The sequence below is a fragment of the Harpia harpyja genome, chromosome 10 (assembly GCF_026419915.1).
Source record: "Harpia harpyja isolate bHarHar1 chromosome 10, bHarHar1 primary haplotype, whole genome shotgun sequence".
NCBI classification, from domain to species: domain Eukaryota; kingdom Metazoa; phylum Chordata; class Aves; order Accipitriformes; family Accipitridae; genus Harpia; species Harpia harpyja.
In genome coordinates this window covers 13,424,836-13,445,999 of record NC_068949.1, presented here as the reverse complement: position 1 = coordinate 13,445,999, position 21,164 = coordinate 13,424,836, and the positions used below count along the sequence as shown (strand labels likewise).

General features: G+C 36.6%; 1 protein-coding gene across 1 annotated transcript in view; it reads left to right on the top strand.

The window, feature by feature from the left end:
- BICC1 (BicC family RNA binding protein 1) overlaps positions 1-21,164 on the top strand; it is a 115,480-nt gene that overhangs the window by 45,461 nt on the left and 48,855 nt on the right. Inside the window, exon 3 of the mRNA XM_052799572.1 lies at positions 10,951-11,020. Within this exon, the coding sequence (XP_052655532.1) occupies positions 10,951-11,020 (70 nt within the window). The remainder of the gene's footprint in view (positions 1-10,950; positions 11,021-21,164) is intronic.

Below are 21,164 nucleotides of genomic sequence, written 5' to 3'. Positions count from 1 at the left end.
ATCCCTTTATATTTTTGTATATACTTTCAGTCATTTATTTAAAGTAAAAGTATTACCTGTGACCTCTGATTAATACTTCCATTGAGTGTGAATAAAACATTCAAGTCAAGTAAAGGAAGGACTTCAATGTTCTCCACAGGTAAGGGTGTTTGATCGGTAGAGTTTTCTTCTCACTTAACTTTATTTGCTGTATTTGTAAAGTAAGTACAAAATTCTGTAAACGTTATTGTTGCAGAAGGTTCACTTAGTGCAGTTTTTGGACCCAGCAATAATACTGCAATACTTGGTTGCCTAAACAAGACCTTTGTTTTACGAATGATCTTTCCTAGTTTGTTTCAGGTAAAGTGAAGGTTAAAAAAAAATGCAGTGTTTGTGTGCATGCATGCATGTGTTCCCTTCTAAGCTAAAAACACCTTAATGGAAAAGGAAACAATGTACATTCTGAAGCCATACCTGCATAGCTAGCTTTCTTCAATTTGCTCTTTACTGAATTAGAGCTTTTATTTATAGCCTGAAAGTTTGAGTTGTAAAGCTGATGTTGTTTACTCTGCTGTCTTTATTGCCTTTACATATAATCTGTTAATTAGTTTTTTGAAGTATTATCAGCTGATACCCATTGATCAAAACTGAATAAATGAATACATTGCCTATGATGTTAATCTTGTCCTCTAACTTGTAGCTTCAGTACTTCTTCATCCTGCGCATGCTTGCCTTAATTCTTGATAAAATCATTAGGAATAGCTGTGAATACCTAGTGAAGATGATAAGTTTGTTTAGAGTTATTCTGGGCTAGGATATAGTCCTTGACAACAAACAGCCTGTTTGCTTCTTTGTGAAGTCTCAAAGTCTGTACATGCAGACCACAAAATTACTGGTCATGAGACGCTGGAGGAAAGCATGTTAGTATTTTGCTTAGTTTGACATGAAGCTGTGTAGAAGTATGTGAATGGGAAACAGTCGTGTTTTCCTTCTATTGCCTTTTTATACCTGAATCTAGATTAGTTGGAAAATTCAGAAACGCTTCAGTTTTTTTGGATAAAGTTATTATGGCACTTAATAAAGTTAATGGACAAATTAGTATGTGAAGATCAAATTCCTGCAGTATTGAAACAAATGACTTTCAGTGGAAGAATGAAAAGAAACATGTATGGCGGTATTGAACCTTACCCATACAGGTTATCCCATATGATAGTCTCTAAAATAATTTAAATATTACCCTTTCAAGACAGGTAAAGTTAGGGGATAAGGACTAGGGAAGTAGTCACATACAGATACTTTTCTAAAAATGTGTTTTGGGGTTTCTGACAGTTGGAATATAAAATAGCAAAATCGGGTACCCCTACTCTAGAAGAGACACATGCACTCATGTCCTTGCACTTGGGAAGGCACTTGTTTTTCATAATGCTTCTTCCTGTACAGAAACTTAAACAACTGAGGCTAGATCCTTGTCCTCCCAATGCATCGTTTTGTGCTGTATTTTAAAATAGTTTACACTTAGCTGTAAACTATTGGTGTCGGCAGTCTAAGTTAAGAACAAACTTACTAAAAGGTTTTTCTGTTTTATGGTTTTAATTCTCACTGTGCTGCCGTTCTGCATGGGAGGTGGTTTTTTCTGCCACACAGGAGCACGAACTGCAAACTCAAATGGTGTTTTAGCCTGGGATGTGTGGGTGCCCCAGAGCCATCTGCTCCTGGTCAGAAATAGCCCCTCGCTCTTACCTGCAGAAAGGTAACATTAATACTGCGGAGTCAGACAGATTGTACTGCCTTCTTTTTAGAGGGGTAGTTGTAATATAAACAGTGAATTCTAGTTTTGAATTTCATATATAGACCACCTTAGGGGGGGGGAAAAAACCCACAACAGGGCTCAGGATAGGAATCCATTGTTATACCCCAAACGTAGGCCAGACTTGCAGAAGAGCTACATATTTGTACCGAGCTTTGGGCTAAGTTTTGTCATCTTCTCTCTTTTAACTTCTTACATGCTCCATATTTCCTGACCAAACCCAGTTGTCTTTGATGCTGTACTGTTGATGTGTTCTGGCTCTGGCATCTCAAGCGCTTACTCTGGCCTCCCCAGTTTTAGAGTCTGAATTCACATTGTCAGTTCCTGGGTAACTTCACATAATTCCTTTCTGTGTCTTGTTCTTCCTTCCCATCCTCATTCTTCTCCTGCTTTCTCCTCCCCCCAACTCAAAACAAAACCAAACCATTAAATATAATACTTCTTCTGGTTCCAGCTACACCCATTGCTCTGTTCTTGCTGCCAAAACTCATGTTCAGGGATTAGTCATCCCCTCAGATACTGCTGTTTCACCACTTCTGCATTAGAAGAAGAAGAAATTAAGTATCAGCCCATGTAGAATTTTACTTGTCTACTGTGACTCTTCAGCTCAGGTCTTCTCCTGCTTATGTAGAATTTTTTTTTAATTTTCATGCAAATTATATTCCATGTTTCAAATAAACTGTAAATTTGTTTATGTTGCTCTAAATGCATACATACTGAGGGAGCCACAGTAATATGACTTCTCTGAAAGTAGAAGGTGCAAGATGAACATTTTATGTCTGTGAAGCAAAATATTCAGAGACTGGCAAAATTTGTGTGTGTGTGATTTTACTAGGCATCCTGAGGTCTGATTTTAACATTGTCATGTCGTCATCATTTGGTTAATACTGAATTAAATTGTACATGTAATGGTTTCATTTTCTAAAATGAAATGCTTATTTGGATGTTAAAAATTTAAGAAGTGAAAACTACAATACTGAATTTTGGCTTTTTTGTGAGAGTTAAAGTGGGTAACTAATCCCCTGTGTCTCTTCTTAGAAAGAAAAAAGGTTTTTTTGTCAAAACAAAATTGCTGATCAACTGGAACTCCAAACTTCTAAATATTCTGTGCACAGCACCAGCTTTCATTATGGTTCTTAAAGCTGTGTTCAGAATGCAAGCTTATGCTTTTCATATTCAGTTTGATTTAGAAATACTCATTGAGTAGCCTGTTATTGTGGCTACTTTGTTGAGTTGAAGCAGTTGGAGCACTCGATTTATGAAAACCGGACACTTTAGCAGAAACTGTTGGTATCAAACGCAGCTTCTGTGCATTTGTAAATGATGGTGGGTAAGGACCTGTATCTGTCTTATAAGTATTTGTGTCTAGTAACAAGCCACTTTGCAGATGTTGCTGAGATTAAGACAGTACTACATGTCAGTTTTATATTAACCAATTTCACTACTTATTTAAGATTTTTCTAGGTGTAAAGAAAAGTTAACAGGCACAAAATGAGGACAATGTATATCTTGTGGTAAGATGTGATCAGACCACTCTGATATCTCTCATAGTATTTTCAGTTAACTACTGAATTAATTTTGTATCCTGAAGAATATTTTAGGTAATATTTGGAAAAACAAATACTTAAAAATCTGTATCGGATGATGGATGACATGATGTAAAGTTCCATCATGTTTTGGTCTCTTTTTTGTAAAAACCTGGCTTTGGAGTGGTTTTGATGCTTAAAAAAATCTGACTTGTTACAGCCCTTGTTTTTAAAGCTCACTTTATCATTCAAAACCATACTTATAAAGCTTTTGCAGTTATTTCATCTTCAGGTTATTCAGCCAGCATTGTGATTTAACCTCACTGCTTACGTATTTTCTATTTTATCCTTCAAACAGTGTGCTCCCTGTGAATAATTAAGCAATTAAAATGTACCCATAGAAGAGCAAAAAGATATGTGGTGGGCTTCAAGAATCAGTTGTGCTGGGAGAAGTCAGGATGGGTGTTTATGGCAGGAATCTTGGAATCTTTCTACCTGCAGAGCTTAGTAGAATATCGACATAATGCTTGGCTTGTTTTCTGCACCCACAACAGCAACTGCTTGACTGTTTGGGATCTGCAAAAATAGTGTTTATGACAGTAAAACTATCTTCCCATTAATACTCCGCGTTTATGGAAAAACATATTTGTCAAGTTTTGAAAGGCCATTACGATGGTACTACTTTTTCTTTTACTATTGATATTCCTGTATTTCATTTTTTCTCTGCTGTCTTGCACAGTAACTTTCATCTTTGTCTTCTGTAAAATTGATGGAACAAATTTTCTTGAGGATTGGGGAAAAATGGTTCTCAGAAAACAGTCCCATTAAAAATGGGGATGGATACAGTGATGTAACAAAACAATCAGTCACCTTCCCTTCAGCAGTTGTGCATGAAATATTTCTTGGGTACCAGTTATCCTCCATAAAATCAGCGAACTATGGTAATCCATAAAGAATTGGTGTGTTTTCCTTAACCTTACGGAGATTTAACTTCAAGATTACCAAACATCTACTTATAGAATTTCTATTATTGTGACCTTTATGTAAATAATTCTTTCTAATCCTTTCTGTCCTTCCCTGTCCTCATCCTACCCTTACACATGGGATTTTTTCCTCTGTAGTAGTTTTTATATGTACACAGTTACACTGGAAAACACTTGTTTCTTAGTAATACATGTTGGGGGTTGTTTCTGGCTCCAAGCACTTTATACTTCTTAGTGAAGAAAAGGATATTTATTGATGCTATGTTAAAATTGAGATTAGGAGCTATCTTGAACTTGCAGATGCAATTGGCTTTGAAGTTCCAGATGGTCATGTTGCCAATAATAATTCTCTAGAGGTGCCCTTATACTTGTAGCTCCGAGGTGTGCTCATGAAATAGAAATGAATGGTGTCTCTCTGGTATTTCCAGTCCCTTCCCCATATCTTCTTGATGGAGAACTTGATCCTTGCACCTTTTTTTTTTTGGGGGGGTGGGGGTGGCACTGATGCAGCTCAGCCATCTGTATTTTGTCTCATACTTCAATGTGGTTTTGTTATTTTTCTAATTCACAGTAGTTTTCCCCTCTTTCCCTATTTGCTTTTTCCCTTCACTTGTTACATTAGCATTGCATCAAAGTTTGTTCAATTTTTAACTTCAGACTGCTTGGAAAAATCGCATCTTATTTGGTCATACCTTTTTGTCTTGCTGGAAGATGATTTTATACTAAGAAACACGCTCTCTGAGGTGTGTAAACGTAGCATTGAGAATGATGTGAAGAGTGACTAAAGATAATTCAGAATATAGCTGGGGTCCTGTCTTGATTGTATGCTTTGTGGTAATTTGTCTGCACTCAGAGGTGGTTTCTGAGTAAAAACCAAGATCCAGAAGGATATAGTTATTTTTTCCAGTACCCTAGAGGGAACTGGATCACTTCTAGAAGGATTAATTAAGTTAGAAGAATCACTACTTGGTTCCTTCCCCTGCTTCTCATCCGCCTGTGTTTTATGCTGCCTCAGACAATAATGGTTTTTATTTTCATGGATGTGATCACGTGTAGTTATTCAGCTTAATTTTCTTTTGTATAATTTACCCAATTGGTCTGCTAAAATACTTCATGCAGGTTCAGCTTTCGGCATTTGTCACCAGGCTCATGGACAGGATTTGCAGTCTGCTTACAAGAAATGGAATGTAGTCTCTGAAATTTTCCAAGTAGCAAAGAAGTTAGGGGCTCTCTGAGGATTTGCCTTGTTTGATAGTTGAAAATAAGGTACTGTTGCAGTACTGCAAATGTTTAAGTGTCTAGTGCCATCGATGATGTTGATCTAAACCTAGGTGTTTATGTTTGGTTTTAGTCTTTAAAAAAAGAAAGATATTCTTAGATATAGATTAAGATAAACATGTACCTGTTCCAAAAACACAATTTAAATGTGTTTACAGGATTTTTAACATCTTTGCTAATTCATTGTCTAAGTACTCTACTTGTTAAAATGGTGTTTATATTTTCTGTTGTATTAAGCAAGGTTAAACAGAGGAAGCTAATTCTTCACACTGAAAAAGAGGGTTTTTCCATTGATGAAATAACAAACTGGCTTTCTTTGACAGTTACGCTTGCAGTTTTGAGAGTTACTTTTGTCGTTTCAGTTGGAATGAGCTCATTGTTGAGCTGAAGTTGAGAAAACCAATTGCAGAAACCCACTTGTAGATGCAGGTTCCTCTTACCCATATGTACTTTCACTGTGAATAAGAACTGAGGCAGAAATGGCCAAGATGCATGCATCCCAAAGGTGGGAAGATCAAAAATAGATAACACTGACTGTAAAGAATACTATGTTCATTTAATATGCTTGTTTTAAATGAAGAAAGGTCTGTTTGATATGTTGTTCTCTTTCGTCTACTGCATGTAAAATAGTTCTTTTGAATTCTGAAATGCTTGTGGGCTTTGGGGGAGTTTTGGTTGGTTTTTTGCATTCAGGGCATTCCAGTTTCCATCCAAAATCAGCTAAACAAAAATTACAACGTAAGAAAAAATAATTTCTTACTGTCTTAATGTAAAAACTCCCCAAAGTGTTTAAACTATAAATTTTTTGAGCTGGAATACAAGGAAGCCAAAAGCTTTTCTTCCAGCTGCCTTACAGCTAAATGTTGTTTTTTCTTGAAGGCCCCATGATTTGCAACTACAGTTTTTTCAGGGTCAGGGCAGTCTTGTTTGTTTTGTTGGTATCTTCCAGTATCTTGTGTCATCTTCTGTATGTTCTCTACTGAGAACAGCTTACATATTTTGGCTACGTAAACACTACAGTTTCTCTTGGGGAAAGGAGAGGAAGGGAAGATGTAGATAGAAAACTTCTTAGCATTTTCCTCATTTTGAGTAGAAGCATGAGATTAGTTACCGTGGGATTAAATCTTGCTGCTAAATATGCCTGCTGCCTTCAGTCAGTTGATCCCTCAAGGCGGGGAGAGTTCTGATTGATTAGTATGAACCCTATCACTTTGTATGAAAAGAAAGGAAACCTAAGCAGAGGTGCTGTTCTGCAGAGATCATGAACTCCGATTCAGTCACCCCCAGGTTGAATTTCCTCTAAATGTTTTCTAACTGAAGTATTTATACAAATAAAATACATGTATTATATGTATATTACTTGTAAAGGGAGTTCTGTTTTCTGTTTTGCTCATTTGAGAGCAGTACTGCTGTTTTCAGGGTATGTGGCATAACACTGAGTTTTCACTAATAAAACTATTCCATTGCAACATGCAGTTGAGGTTTTTATGGCATGATTCCAAATTTGTTTCAGGAAAAAAAATAAAATTCTGGCACTTAAAACTGCCTGGGTTAGAATGGTAAAACAGAACTAAAAGTTGATGCAGCAGTGATCTACACTATGTAGAGTTTTACTGTTGCACAGTTTTCAACATCATCTTTACCTTCAAGTTTAACAGTGGTAGTAAAACCTCAGTTTCTTGTTTTTTAGAACTTTGTGACACTTCTGCTGTTAAAATAAATACGATACACAAATAATAAAATAAATACAATAACTTGTTAAAAAAGGAAGCAATACAGTTTAAATTCTTCTTAAGGGTTCCTATGAAAGGCTTGATTTCTCAAAAATAAAGCCAGAAGTTACTTTCTACTGCAAACCTTTTCAGGTAGTTAAAATTCTCAAATTGTTTTACAGGCAAGATAATTTATTTTCACTGGTGAAAAAATAAGTGCTGCAGCAAAAACTATTTTATTTTTCTCTGATATAATATGTGGTTTTCAAAATTGTGGAAATGATGATTATTGCAATCAGCTTGGAATTTATCATAAAGATTACTGCTTGGAGTTGAAAGCCAGTACATACTCTGAGCATTTTTGTACTTCAATAAATGCACTTCATTTAAATGCATCCACACTTTTTTTTTGCCTAACTGCCTAAGATGGGAGATAAACTTGTCTTTGTAGTGACCAAACTGAGTCTTCTTTTTGGTCTAATGTGGTAATTTCTAGCATTGCATTCTCCAAAGAGTTTAAGGATATTAGGTGGCCAAATCTCCGTGGCTGGCAGTCAGACTTCTTTTCCTTTGAAGATCTCGTATGCGTTTTTCTCATATGTCCCCAGAATGTGTGCATCTCTGAAGTGGTGGGCTTACATTTTGTTTTGGTTTAGCATGAGAAATGGGGAGGATTTAATTTCTTTAAGACAGAAGTCTCCAAGGTTTATTGAGAGGGTAAAGGACTGATAGGATGTAACACTTGTCTTGAATGACATTCACTCACTCCTCTTCTGTCTCCTCTGTTACGGTTTCTTTTATGTTGGATCTTCTTTCACTCAGTCCTGCACCGTTCTTTGTTTTAGCATCTCCCTTCTCCTTTTAGCTAATGCCTTGCTATTTTCTGTGTATTTCATCGCCTGTTGCACAATTAAGAATAATCCTGGCCCAAAGCCCTCTATTAGACACAAGTGAATTCTTTGAAATAGCTTTTTTCACATCTGGTTTGGAAAATTGTGAAAAGTATGTGTATGTTGCTGATAGAATTTCACCCTCCTGGAAATGTCTTATTTCAGCTGTAACTTATTATCCAATAGTTGCTGAAACCAAAAATATAGTATAATGAAGTCTGGCTGACACTTTCAGTTTTTCCACATGGTGTACTAATCTGGAAGTTGTTGTGATGTCCTAGGGATTTGGATGTAGAAGATAAGAATTAAGAACTGCTGGAGAAGTCTGCCTTAGTTCTGAATTATACTATTATGGAAAACTTACTGGTGTTGTAGCTGTTTTCTTAATGCATTCATTTTCTTCTTGGAAGTGGCTTGGCTAATTATTTTGGAATTTTAATTTTTTTGTTATTGCTTACACTTGTTGCAGATGACTAGAAGTACTAAAATGTACTGCTTTGCTTAATAATCTCTTCCCCCTGCCCCCCTGTTTTGGTGAGCTGACTTTTTTGGATAGTGTCTGCTTTTTGTGTATTGTAATTTGCGTTTGTATCAGCAATCAAAAGAGGGCAGTTTTTGTTTTTTTTTTTTTTTTTAGGCCTCCTGAGGAAATTGAACCAAATACTCTTTATACAGGAGGAACCAGACACTGAGAGTTGCCGTCTGAAAAGCGCTCTCTCCTTTGCCTTTTCTACCTGTTTCTGACTTAGAACAACCAAATATTCTTTTCAGTTCTTCTGATTTAGGGTTTTTTCAAGTTTACAGCCTAAGTTTACAGTGACCACTTGTTTACTTGTTACCATTATATGCATTAAATAATCTTAATACTTATAACCCCCTCTATGTATTTTTACATAGACTCACTGTCTGAAATAATATGACCCAGCAGATCAAGGGAAGTGGTGATTCCTGTCTGCTCAATTACTGCAATGCTGCATATGGAGTACTTTGTCCAGTTATGTCCCCCTCAGCCCAAGAAAGATCCTGACAAGTGGGAGTGACCCCAGTGGATGATCACCAGGTTGATCAAGGGCCTGGAGCAGTTGACGTACAAAGCGAAGCTGAGAGCAGGGTTTGTTCAGCATGGAGGAGGTGAGGGACCTAATAGCAGTCTTCAGCTACCCTGTGTGTGGTTAGAAGGTAGACTGAGTCAGGTTTCTCCTAAAGTGTACAGGTAACAACGGTAAAGGTTGAGCAAAGGAAAACTCAACCAGATATGAGAAAGTAATTTCTCAGTAAAGGTGGCCACACACTGGAGTAAGTGTGCAGAGACCCTGTGGAATCTCCTTCCTTTGAGGTATTGACAGCTTGATAGGCAAGGCCCCGGACAACCTGACCTAACTGCACGTGGCCCATCTGTGAGCATGAGGCTGGACTTAGAGGTCCCTTTCTTCCAAACTTGTTCTGTGATTCTAGGGCCCCTTCTAATTGACATTAGTCAAGCTGAGCTAACTGTTTGCTCTTAATCTCTTTTATAGTAAGCTATTGAAATTTTCAAAGAAGCAAGGACCCTTTTGCTTGTTGCTGTACAAAATCTTGTCTGTGTGTGAACAGAACTGGACAACTTGTTCCAGGTGAAAATTCATCAGGGCCTTCTATAATCAACATCTTTATTAAAAAATGCTGTGTCTGATGCAGCCTAGCATGATATTTAATAGACACATTTTCTGGGCATCCTGCAACCATCTAGATGCATTTCTTGGGCATCCTACAACCATCTTGTCATGGACTAATATGGGCAGATCTTTCTCATCAGGTCCTCATGATGATGAGATACTCTTTTACTCGTGATGATCAGGTACTCTCATCTCTCAAGTGTGATGAGAGGTATGATCTCATCATACTTATTGATGACATCTCAATATAAAAAAGTTTTTTAGTCTCAGTAGACGTGCCCAGCATTTCTTAGTACTGAATTTCAATTTATATATATGAAGTCTTTAGTGTCATTCAGTTCCTTATCCTATATTACTACTAAATGTGTTAGTGATGCTCTGTAGCTCTGTGCCAGTATTAAATTTCAGTATCATATGCCTATGGCTAGTGGACTTATTCACTAAAAGGCAGCAATAGAATGAGAGTCTACATTGAGCCAAATGACTACATGAATTTTGAAGTCTAACTGTGTGGGTAAGGTTTTTCCCTGTTGCCTAGCTGGAGATTTACAGATAGGTTGCACACTGTGCTGTAGTAAATGCTGTCAAATCTCTACTCTGAACTGCTAAATCAAGAAGTAAAATTTTTGAAGTCTTGGATAGGCTTACAATGAAGAGCTGCTTTAAGGTAAAGGTGAGGCAAAAAAAACCCCACCTCTGAAGGCAAACCAATGTATCTTGACTTACGAAGACTCAAAAGGACTGCTTTAAATTTGATAGTCTTTGCTTAGAAGCCATTTTAAGGTAACTAAACAAATATTTTTATTGAATTGTAAAGCTTTGAATTTCCCTCTGAGGTGGACCTAGAGCATGCTGTAGCGGTCATTTGAACTTCATGGAAATTGTTGAGCATCTTGGATTGCTCTTTGATTTTCTTTTGAATGATCAGAACTTGGCTCCGCCTATCACCAGACAAAAATTCTTCTCAAGAAAACCATAAAAGTAGTTAATGACTGGTGCTATTTATAAATAATAATAGTTAACAGATTTAAAAATGGTAAACACCATCTTTTCAAAAAATGAACTTTTGACTTTGTAGGAGAACAATAAAAATTTTTCATAAATGCTTTCTTTTTAACAGATTATGGAAGAAACAAATACACAGATTGCTTGGCCATCAAAGTTGAAGATTGGAGCAAAATCAAAAAAAGGTATTTTGTTTGGAGTTTTTTTATGGGATGGGATTAGTTGTTAGAGTAGTAAAACCACAGAATAAACAATTCTGTCTTTAGAGTCACCATATCAATACTGAACACCTGAAATATTTTCTTTTCAGTCTACTGTTTTTATAAGAATTTCTTGTTGCAGTTAGCTTTATATATGTATTTGATGTGCAAACCCATTTGAAGTAGCTAGCACTTCTGCAAGTACTTTATTATCAATACTATTGTACTTACTGTTTAGTATGTGTGTTTTCTTCTGTGTAATTCTGCATCTAATCTGAATGGTTTCTTTATTTTACAGCAGCCAAAGTCAGTTAGTCTTTCTGGTAACATTGTAGATCAGCAGGTGTTCTGTGGGTTTTTTTATTTCTTTCTATAGAGTACAAAGATGTGTGTTGGTCAAGCCCAGTTAGAACAATCTATGCTCATTGTGTCCCTGACAGAGACAGTCTGCATGCTTTTTTGGTTTCTTTAAAAAAACCTAAGTAGAGCTGTTTCTTAGGAATGGCCAGTATTATGTGTTTTAAATTATGCTTCTTTTGGAAGTACAGCCTATTAATGTGAACTAAGCATACAATCTAGAACATCTTGGTTTTTTTAAATAAGCCTTCTAGTTCTGTTCTTAAAGAATCATAGCTGTGACTGAATGAAAGTAATACTTAACTCCTCTTCTGCAGGAAAAATGAAATTGGAGTGATTTTTTTTTTAATATTGCATGTATTTCTGTTCAGGCTGCTGCTACATATTAAAAACCAAGAAAGTGGAGTTCAAATAATTTCTCTGTATGTTATAGTTAGAATGTATAGGTGGAGATGTGGGCTAACAACTATTGTAAATGAAGGTCTCCTGAGAAGAAAAATAATCTCTTTAGAAAGGTGCAGGAGTAATAAAATTTTTATGGTGTAAAATGAGATTCAGTCTCTGAGGTACTTTACCACATGGTATTGAAGTACAAATTGATTTAATTTTTTTTTTTTTCCCCCACTTGCATGGAAAAAGAATCTCACTTGAGAGGGGGAAAGTGGGGAAAGAATTCAGACTGGAAAAAATGCAGGTGTCGTGTATGTGTATATTCATATGTGGAACTAATGTTTATAGTAATGCGAGAGTGACAAGGTCTCTGTGCAAACCTGTGCTCTACCTGTGTTGTTCTGCATACTTTCTGCCTGAGGTGCTATGAATTGATACACAGCTAAAGCTCCTCAGGAAACTGAGGCAGGAGAGTTTGTTGTTCTTTTGAGGGGAGAAAAGAAGAAATAAAGCAGTACCTGCACTTATTTTCTTTCAAATGTAAATGAACTTAGTTCTGAAGATGAAAAGCATGGATGAAAGGCTATGGAAAGAGGGATAAGAGAGGTGGCTGACTGGGATTCTGGATCAGTACTTAGAGATGCAGCAGCTTTATATGTAGATTAATTTAACCTCTTTATTAGTGATCTCAAAAAGAAGATAATATTAGGTTTGTGGTGAAGATCTATCAGTATATGGAATGAATTTGAATAACTGGGGAAATAAAACAGCTAAAAGTTATGAGCTGATAATAAAAGTAAAAATTGAGGAGAGGCAGCACATAATACAGCTGGGTATACTGACTGCATGTGTAGTGGGAAAGATTATCCTGGAAAGTCTTTATGCCAAAAGAAACTTTAGATAGTGATGGGCTGCAAACTAGGCATTTTAGCAATATGCTACACTATTAAAAAAATGTTTCAAATGCCTGTGGACTGCAGGGTGGCTCTGGAGTTAAGACTTTTGCTCTCTGGCTAGCTTTGCTCTGCGAAGCTATGTATATTTATACACCTAACACAGTAAATTACAATATGTGTACAAGGAACCCCTTAAACTAGAGGTTCCTATTTCTTGTGAAATAAAGCGTAGTTTATATATTGTGTTTACGGTTGGTATCAATTGTTTGCAATTCTGTAACTTTCCTTTTGCAGCTACAGCAGCTGTTTACATAGGGAAAATAGTCTAAGTGTTTAACATACTCTAGTTTCACTTAATGACAGTTTGTGATTGAGAGGAGAGTCTGCAACACGTAACTGGCTGGCTCTCTGGGGACTTGAACTCACAACATGCTATCTTTCCCAGTCCCCTTGGCTGGGAACTGAGTGCCTGATAAGCAGTTATTCAGTGAGGGAGAAGCAGTTACAGATGGACTGTCTTGTATCCCAGCCATACACTGTACCCATCATAATCAAATGATAACAGATTTTTCATATAATTTTTCAGTGTAATTTGCCTGTAGTTTCAGTAGCTTCACATTCTGTGGATGTATGTTGTGGCCTTTGGTCATTCACAGCTTTCCTCCCAAAATATGAGGGGATAAACAATCATTATGAAGACATCTCTAGCTGTGCTGTTGTTTCTGTTGTGTTGTTCAGTCTATCATGAAACATTTGGGGCTTAATGTGGTGTTTTTCTCACTGCTCTTGTCAGTTTTTAATTTGAGATCGTTGATACTAAATCAATAGGGACACAGTACATATTTTCCTTCTAATTACAACACAGAGGTATTGAATTTCGCACACAAGGTGTACATAATAAGGTTCAGCAAGGATCTGAAGATTAAGTTCTGTACAAGAGCCAGAATCTTCTTATGATCTTGCAGGAAAAAAAAATTTACTGTGATGAAGCTGAAGCACTAGGAGTAGATGACCAGCCAGTTGCTAAATTTTTCCTTTTCTGTGTTATACAGATTACAACTTTTAAATTGATGATTGCAAAATACTATATATTGAGTATCATAATGATAATTCATTAACTCAAACTTGATAAATATTTTCTGAAACATTTTAAATTGCAAAAGACTAATGTCTGGATTTAGCATATGCAGAATTCAAAAAACTTGCTGGTTAAAATTTGTTATTTAATGTGAAATTGTTAAAATAGCTTTTTGCAAAGGCTAGAATTAAAAAATCAATTATCAATTCTCAACAGTTTCATAAAGAACAAAACAGGAATTTCCTGGCTTTAATGAACACCAGATGCTGCAGTCTTGCTCTAGTGATGAGGTGTGATGAGGGTTAAAGTATTTTGAAATACATGTTTAGAAAACACACAAGCAGCTATAAATCTTCCAGTAGCATCTTTAAGCAAGCCATTTGTTCAGGTTGACAAAGAGATCACATAACATTAAGGCTTCAGAGAGGGAAGTGAACAATTTAAAGCACTTCTGTAATGACTGATTTCTGTCCAGCAGTAATGAAACAATCGGCGCTGGCATGGTCTGCTCTGCTTTGCATGGATGCTGAAGAGTTCAGGGCATACCAAAATCATGTTCTGGAGGTTTCAGATCTTCTGTAGTCCAATGAATTAAAGATCTAACTGAGACACAGTAACTCTTCTATCCATTCCCCTTTTACTCTTAACGTACTTTTTCACTTTGTTATGGTTACTGTTCCTTAGGAATGCTATTAATTGTCCTTTAAAGTTTTATTCAATGGTATTAAAAGTTTAGAGTAGATTGCCAAATCCTAAATGGTCAGATGCTATAGCTCCACAAACACTTTCAAAGCAGGCATAAGCTAACATTTTTCCCTCTCCCTCCCCAAAATACTGACCCGTCCTGCTTTCCTGTTCTTCTTGTTGTCCAGCCCTTTCTGCTGTGCTGTCACTGGTGCTTATATTGTCACACAGGGGACCAGGATGGCTTAAAACTAACCATGGATAATTTTTACTGTTGGAGAGGGTATAGTTTTTTTGTGCATTTGCTAGCTGTTTTAACCCTAGCTGTTTTAACCCAAACTGTATCCTCAGTCTGCTGCTCCATACGGTTGTATGAATCTCTAAAGCTTAATGCATTGGGAGGAGGTGAAAGTCGCATTATTCAGCAGCAGTGCTTGTTGATGGTAATTTAAGGTGCTCTGTAGGAACTTTAGGAAATGGGTATGCGTGAGTTTAGATTTCACCCATATTCCTTACTCTTTTTCTTTCCTTCTTTTAATTCCCACCCCCCACCCCATACAAGTGTGTTCTTCTGTATTTCAACAGCCATAAAGAAGTTATGGAGATGTGCATGTGCTCAGAATGCAGACAGCCTTGAAATAGCATTTGGGTAACAACCAGCCTAAGAATCATTTCAGCTCCTGGAAACTTAGTGGCTCTAGGCAGGAATGAATTAATTCAGAGATTTGGAGCAAGGAAAATTTTAGGAGGTTAAAAAAGGTGGTAAGGGGAAATGTGAAGTCAACTGAGCTTACAGAGCAGGGATAACTCTGGGGTCTCTTTCACTGTTCGTTTTAAAAAAGGGCTGCTTTTACTGAACTTCTGTTGCTCTTTTTTCTTTCTTCCTGTTCTTCCCATATTTTCATTACTCTTCTGCTTTCTCCAGCTTATGATCTCCAGCTCTTCATGTGCATCACCTGCTGAAGTTACCCACTCTTTTTTTTTTTCCTTATTTCTTTCTTTCTTGAGCTGCTCTTGTTTAATTTTACCTGTTCTTTCATTTGCTGTTTCTTGTTTGTTGGGGTTTGTTTGCTTTTTGTGTATGGTTTTTTTTTTCCCCCTCTTACTACTGATGCTTTTTCAGTTGGTTAAGAAAAAGAAAATTCAGTCTTTGTTCTGTTTGTGTAGTTTTTTCTCACCTGATTTTTTTCTTTTTACTTATTCTTTTATCTTCTGTTTCAAAAATCAAGCTTCGGTAACTTTTTTTTTAAATTTAAACTAGTGTCTATTATAAAAACATTTACTACATGCTATTTCTCATTAGCATATCTCAAAGTCAAGTCAAGTACATAGCGTGTCAAATTCACATCTAAGGAGAATGGCAGGAGGAGAGGAAACAGTGGCACTGAAGACATTGGAAAGAAGGCAGCAATAACTAGCAGTGGGCACTGCTATCATTCATTGCCTGGCAGTTTAGTTTCACACTTTTTCCTTAAACTTTGCCTTTTGCAAGCTATCTTGCAAGCAGAGTCCAGTATTTCCTTCTTTGCACCTTGAGCTGCTGAGACAATATGCAAAATAAAGTTAGCAACTGTAATATTATATTTGAGGCAAATAACTGTTCTGAGAGACTTCAACCAAATTAGTAAAATATTGCTCCCATTTATTTGAATGTTTTTTATACACAAGGGAAGAGCTTTGCACATTCCAAAAGCTAGAGACTTACTTTTTTGTTAAAACAAATGTAACTACATGGTGAACTTAAGGCCAAACTTGCATGCAAGTTACTGCCTTAGATATCAAGAATAAGCTAAAATGTAATCTCTGTTTGCTGCTTCAGACCTTTAAGTCAACTTTCAATTGTTTCCCAATATTGTAATAAAAGCTGAAGTTTACATTTTGAGAGGAAGAAGGGAGGGAGAGAAGAGAGATGATGTAGTGTCAGGCTGTGCAGCCTTACGAATGCACAAATACAATGCGGGGTTATTTACTCTTTTGGTGTAGGTTTGCTGATAAATCTCCAATCTGATTTTATGGTTTTCAGATAATTTCTTTTTCTCTTTAGAAGTACTTAATTTTCGCAATTTAGTTTGTCAACAAAATCTTTAAAAAGAGTGAAAACCACTTTTGATGCTAAACCTCTTATAGTAAAATATCATACATGGAGAAGTGGTTAACATAAGAGCAGTTCAGCATTGTACTTGCCAGTTTTTACTGTCCCATGTGCAGACACTTCATAATTTACACGTGTTCCATGGAGAGATTATATCATTTCTTAAAACATAAATGCATCCCTGACTTAAGCGACATTGCTTTCAATATTGGAACTGAGCTGAATCCCACATTTGTACAAAGGAGAGACTGCTTTTCCCAAGTAGAAATATCAGTCAAACACGTGGCAAAAAACGTGTGGAGAACACCTCACATTCTTTGTTCCAATGTATTAATGGATGCAAGTAAGACATTGTCAATGGTCATATTCAAACCCAATATTTTATGATGAAATGTCAGTGAAAATGGAAAAGTTAATAAGCCCATGCAGCATTGTTCTCTAGGAGTTATGTGAGCTTTAAACAGCATCATAACCTCTTCTAATGTGTCTGGAGGCCTCTGGATTCTGCCTCTCACCAAAAAAAACCCAAACCCCCAACCAAAAATCACAACCCCCCAAAACCCACCAATCCAAAACACCCCTAAGCAAAGTAATGAACCTAATGAGGCAGCAGTTGAGAAACTTTGAGTACAGTGAAGTATCTGTGTGGCGTAAAGTGGTCTTGGACCCTCACTTCAGGAGATTCTGTCTCATTGCATTGATGATACTTTGTAATAAATGCGAAGTTCAGAGAAATTAGTAGATTTCTCTGCTTTCAATTATTGCTGGGATTGCTGAAATACTACAAGGATTTCAGTATACACTACTAAACTTTTAAGTTACATACTTAATCTTTTTATAAATACCAGGTGGCTTGGTGTACTTCAGAGACTGGCATGTTTGCAAAGTGCAGTTACATAATCTGAAGTTTTCCCCAAGAAATTGTCCAAGTCTGAGTTTAGTCAAACAAGCATAAAAGTAACTAAAAATTACCTAACAGTTTAGGCTATTTACTTCTTTGTCTTATGTAACTCCTTAAGTTGAAAACTGTAGACTCTGTTTCCAGCAGTTTGGCATCTACAAGACTGAAGACACTGCAGTTTAAATATATAATGCTATGCTGTATGTGTGTGTGTGTGTGCATATAGAACAATGACTGTTAGGATTGCTTTATTTTTAAAGTCTTCGGTGTTTTCCTTTTCTCAGGCTTTACATGTATATGTTATCCCTACTTAATACAGTTGGAGCCATAACACAGCTTTTTAATTCTGTGTTTTCCTTAAATGGCTTCATTATTCTGGGCTGAAGAGAGATTAGTTTCTTTTTTGCTTTTTCACAATGCATATATATTATGCCTACTTTTAATTTTGTTTTGGTTTTGTTAAAATGTAAGTTGGAACTAGCTGTATTGTGGAAAAACTGCAGTTACTGGCAACACAGTATCTATTAACTACCCTTCTTGAGTTTGGAGGTTTTTACCTTCTCATTCTGATTGTGGGTGTGGAGGTAGTGTTTCTTGTTTGTTTGGCTTTTTTGGATTAAAAAAAAAAAAATCTGCCCCAAGAAACCAAAAACCAACCACCAAAAAAGCAAACAAACCCCACAACCTCCCCACAATCCAAAACCCAATATGGGGCTATGAAAACCCATTGATTTAAAGAGCAAGAGCTCTTTTGTAATAACTTCTGTCCCTGTGTATTGCTTTCAGTAATGGTTACATTCTGTACAATATCATAAGACCATTTCTAAAAGTGTTCCTAGAAGCGAATGGTAAGGAGGAATTGATAGGGGTTTTTTTAATTCATCTACGTATATAAAACTGGTATTTCAAAAAATGACCAGATGAAAATATTTTAACCTATTTTGGTACTCTGTTAAACTCGAGTCGATCATGGCAGGCTAGCCTTGTTGCGTATGATCCTCTTTGCTGTTTGTACGAATGTAGTGAGGGAGTACAATATCAGCTTTTTTGTTTGAATTACTGAATTCTTCATGGAGAAGATCAGTATAGTCTGGAAAGTTAAAATAAAGGTCTATGTGAAGGTGCGCATATGTTTACATATATAATGGAGGAAAATAAGCAACTCTTTTCTGTGAATATGGACACTGAAGTTAAGAATATTCTCAGACTTTATATAGATTTAGACAGCTTATGGCTGCAATCTGAACATAGAAATGTTTCAAATCAATTGGTATTTATTATATACACTCTGCTTGGCAAATTGAGACTTAAATCTTAGGGCAGGAGGAAGGGGAATTTTACATCTGCATATAAACTTGAGCTACTGCATCAGTGCCTTTTTTTTTTAAGAGATTAAAGGTTGTATATTACAGAGGTGGTTTCAGTTGCATGAAAACACTTTTTTAGAAAGGCTAAATGTCTCAATTACCCTTGATTTGATCTTAATTCTTTGAATATAAAAGTGAATCCAGCTCTTTCTAAAGAATATGCCCATGTAAACTGTGTGTTAAAAGTCTTCATGTGCATAAGTTCTAAAAGTCCTCCTATAATTTCATTCATTTCTAAAATGACAATATCTTCATTTGTAAGCATATATAACCTCTGAAACTGCCTAAAAAATAATGTGGTGAATAATGGAAAACAGCTTAATATGCTAGAATTGCCTGTATGCTTGCCAGTACATATCTGTGTAGCTAACTTATCAGTCTTAAAGCTTAAGGAAAATACTCTTTACTGTAAATTACTGTAAAAGGAGTACATAGTTTGTGTTTCTGTAAATGCAATAATGCATTGAGTTTTATTTTGCATGTCAGTCTTAAATGCTAAGGCAGCCCCACTTGAGAAGGTCGCACAGCATTACAAGGACTATCAAATACTTCATACTTGTTAATGAAACAAGTACTGTAACAGTAATTTTTGGTAGTTTTGGTCAACTTTTGTTCTTGATGTACTTTCATCTCTTCATGTGCTATTTCTAGTTACAATAATTGTAGCTTCTGCTGTTCTCACAAAAAACCCGAAACAAATAGAGTGGAGGAGGGTGAACATGGGATGCAATCAACTAATTTTTCTACCTTAAGTTCAGTGCTATGAATAGCCACTAAATTGCCTTAGAGCTTTAAGCTTCAATGAAAAAAAAAAAAAGCGGGGGTGGAGGAATTAATCAGGCCCTTGGAGACCTGCAGTCCTGGTATATGGAGCATTTTGACAAACTTTAGCTCTAATCCACTAAGATGCTCTTGAAAATTGTGCCGTCTGTCCTGCAAGGCTGTACCATAATTCTTGATAGGAGCCCAAAACATATGGAGTGATGTTTGCTTCTGAACAACCACAGCCTGTTCTGTCATCTTTAACTAGGGCTGTAAAGTGATGCAGCAAAGAAAGCACCTAATCCTCTGAAGTGCTTAGATGCTCAAGGGCTTAAAAACAAAGATAACTTTTGTATTGGTCCATGATCAAGTTTTAATTTCTGTTGTCTCAGCATTGATTTCAGTGCAGATGAATGGAAATACAGGTTCAAATTGTCCAATGTCATGCTGCTTCTTACAAAGAAAATAACTTACTGTATACCAGCTGGAACTCTGCCAGTAGCTCTACCACTGCTGCTGATACAAGGATTGGTTTAGGCTCTTGCAGTGCTGTTGGGTGCCTTCCCTTGATCATGTGGATGACCATCTTTACAGGGCAAGGGAAATAGTCCTCTGTCAATAACTGATCTGGTAAGGTAGGTGGAGATGATGATTTGATGACTCTGCTGTAGGCACCTGTTCCCTCAGGAGACGAGCAATCTACCTGGTTACATGGAGATCAACAAAAAGGTGCTATAAGATGAGCTTTTGAAGTTGCTCTGCATGCCTTTCCCATCCGTAAGTGGAAATGGAATCCTAGTACATCAATTTGAGACAACTTCATGTAATAGCAATAAGCACAATAAGTTTTGATTGCCGTACCCCTAGGACAGCCTTATTCTGTGTGTTGGGAATAATGGTAATGGTGCACTCGGTCGTCTGTTTTCCAAGTACTTCTAAAGGGAAGACTAGTAACTAGTTATGCTAGAAGTGGAATCAGGGGAGACAGAACTGTTTTCACAGCTGCTAAACAGTGCAGTTGTGGTCTTATCTCTCTTGCCTTACTGCATGCTTAAGGTCTGTCTCTCTGGCTCCATAGCTACCTGCTAGGCAGCTCAGCCCTCCAGCCTGGCATGCCCTGGTGTCAAACCCACTGACGGAGAGGGCATTCAGGGCTGCTGGTTTATTGCAGCCTGTGCTCTTTTGTCAGTAGAATTTTTCTTAAAGCTATTTAGTTTTGGTTCCCAAGGTATAAAGTTGTAGGTCTGACTTCATACAAGATCAGTAAAGGTTTTTCTTAAAAATCTTGGCATTTAAATGCCTTTTCCTTGTTGGTGCCCATGACAACAAAACCGTTGGTTTGGGTATTCTGTGTCAGCTCTCTCTGTGCGGAGCAAAATTCCTTTGCAGCTTTTATTTGACCTTGCTAAAAACTAGAAAAAAGATTCATCCTGTTATGCAATTGTCCAGCTGACAACTGTGTATATGAGTTTTTTAAAATTATGCTCATATCTTAGAAGCACATGAATTTCACAATGGTATGTTTCTGCATATTGAAGGTAGTCATGTCAGGAGATAAAGGATGCTCTGTACTGTTTCTTGAAAATGCTAACAAGATTTGAG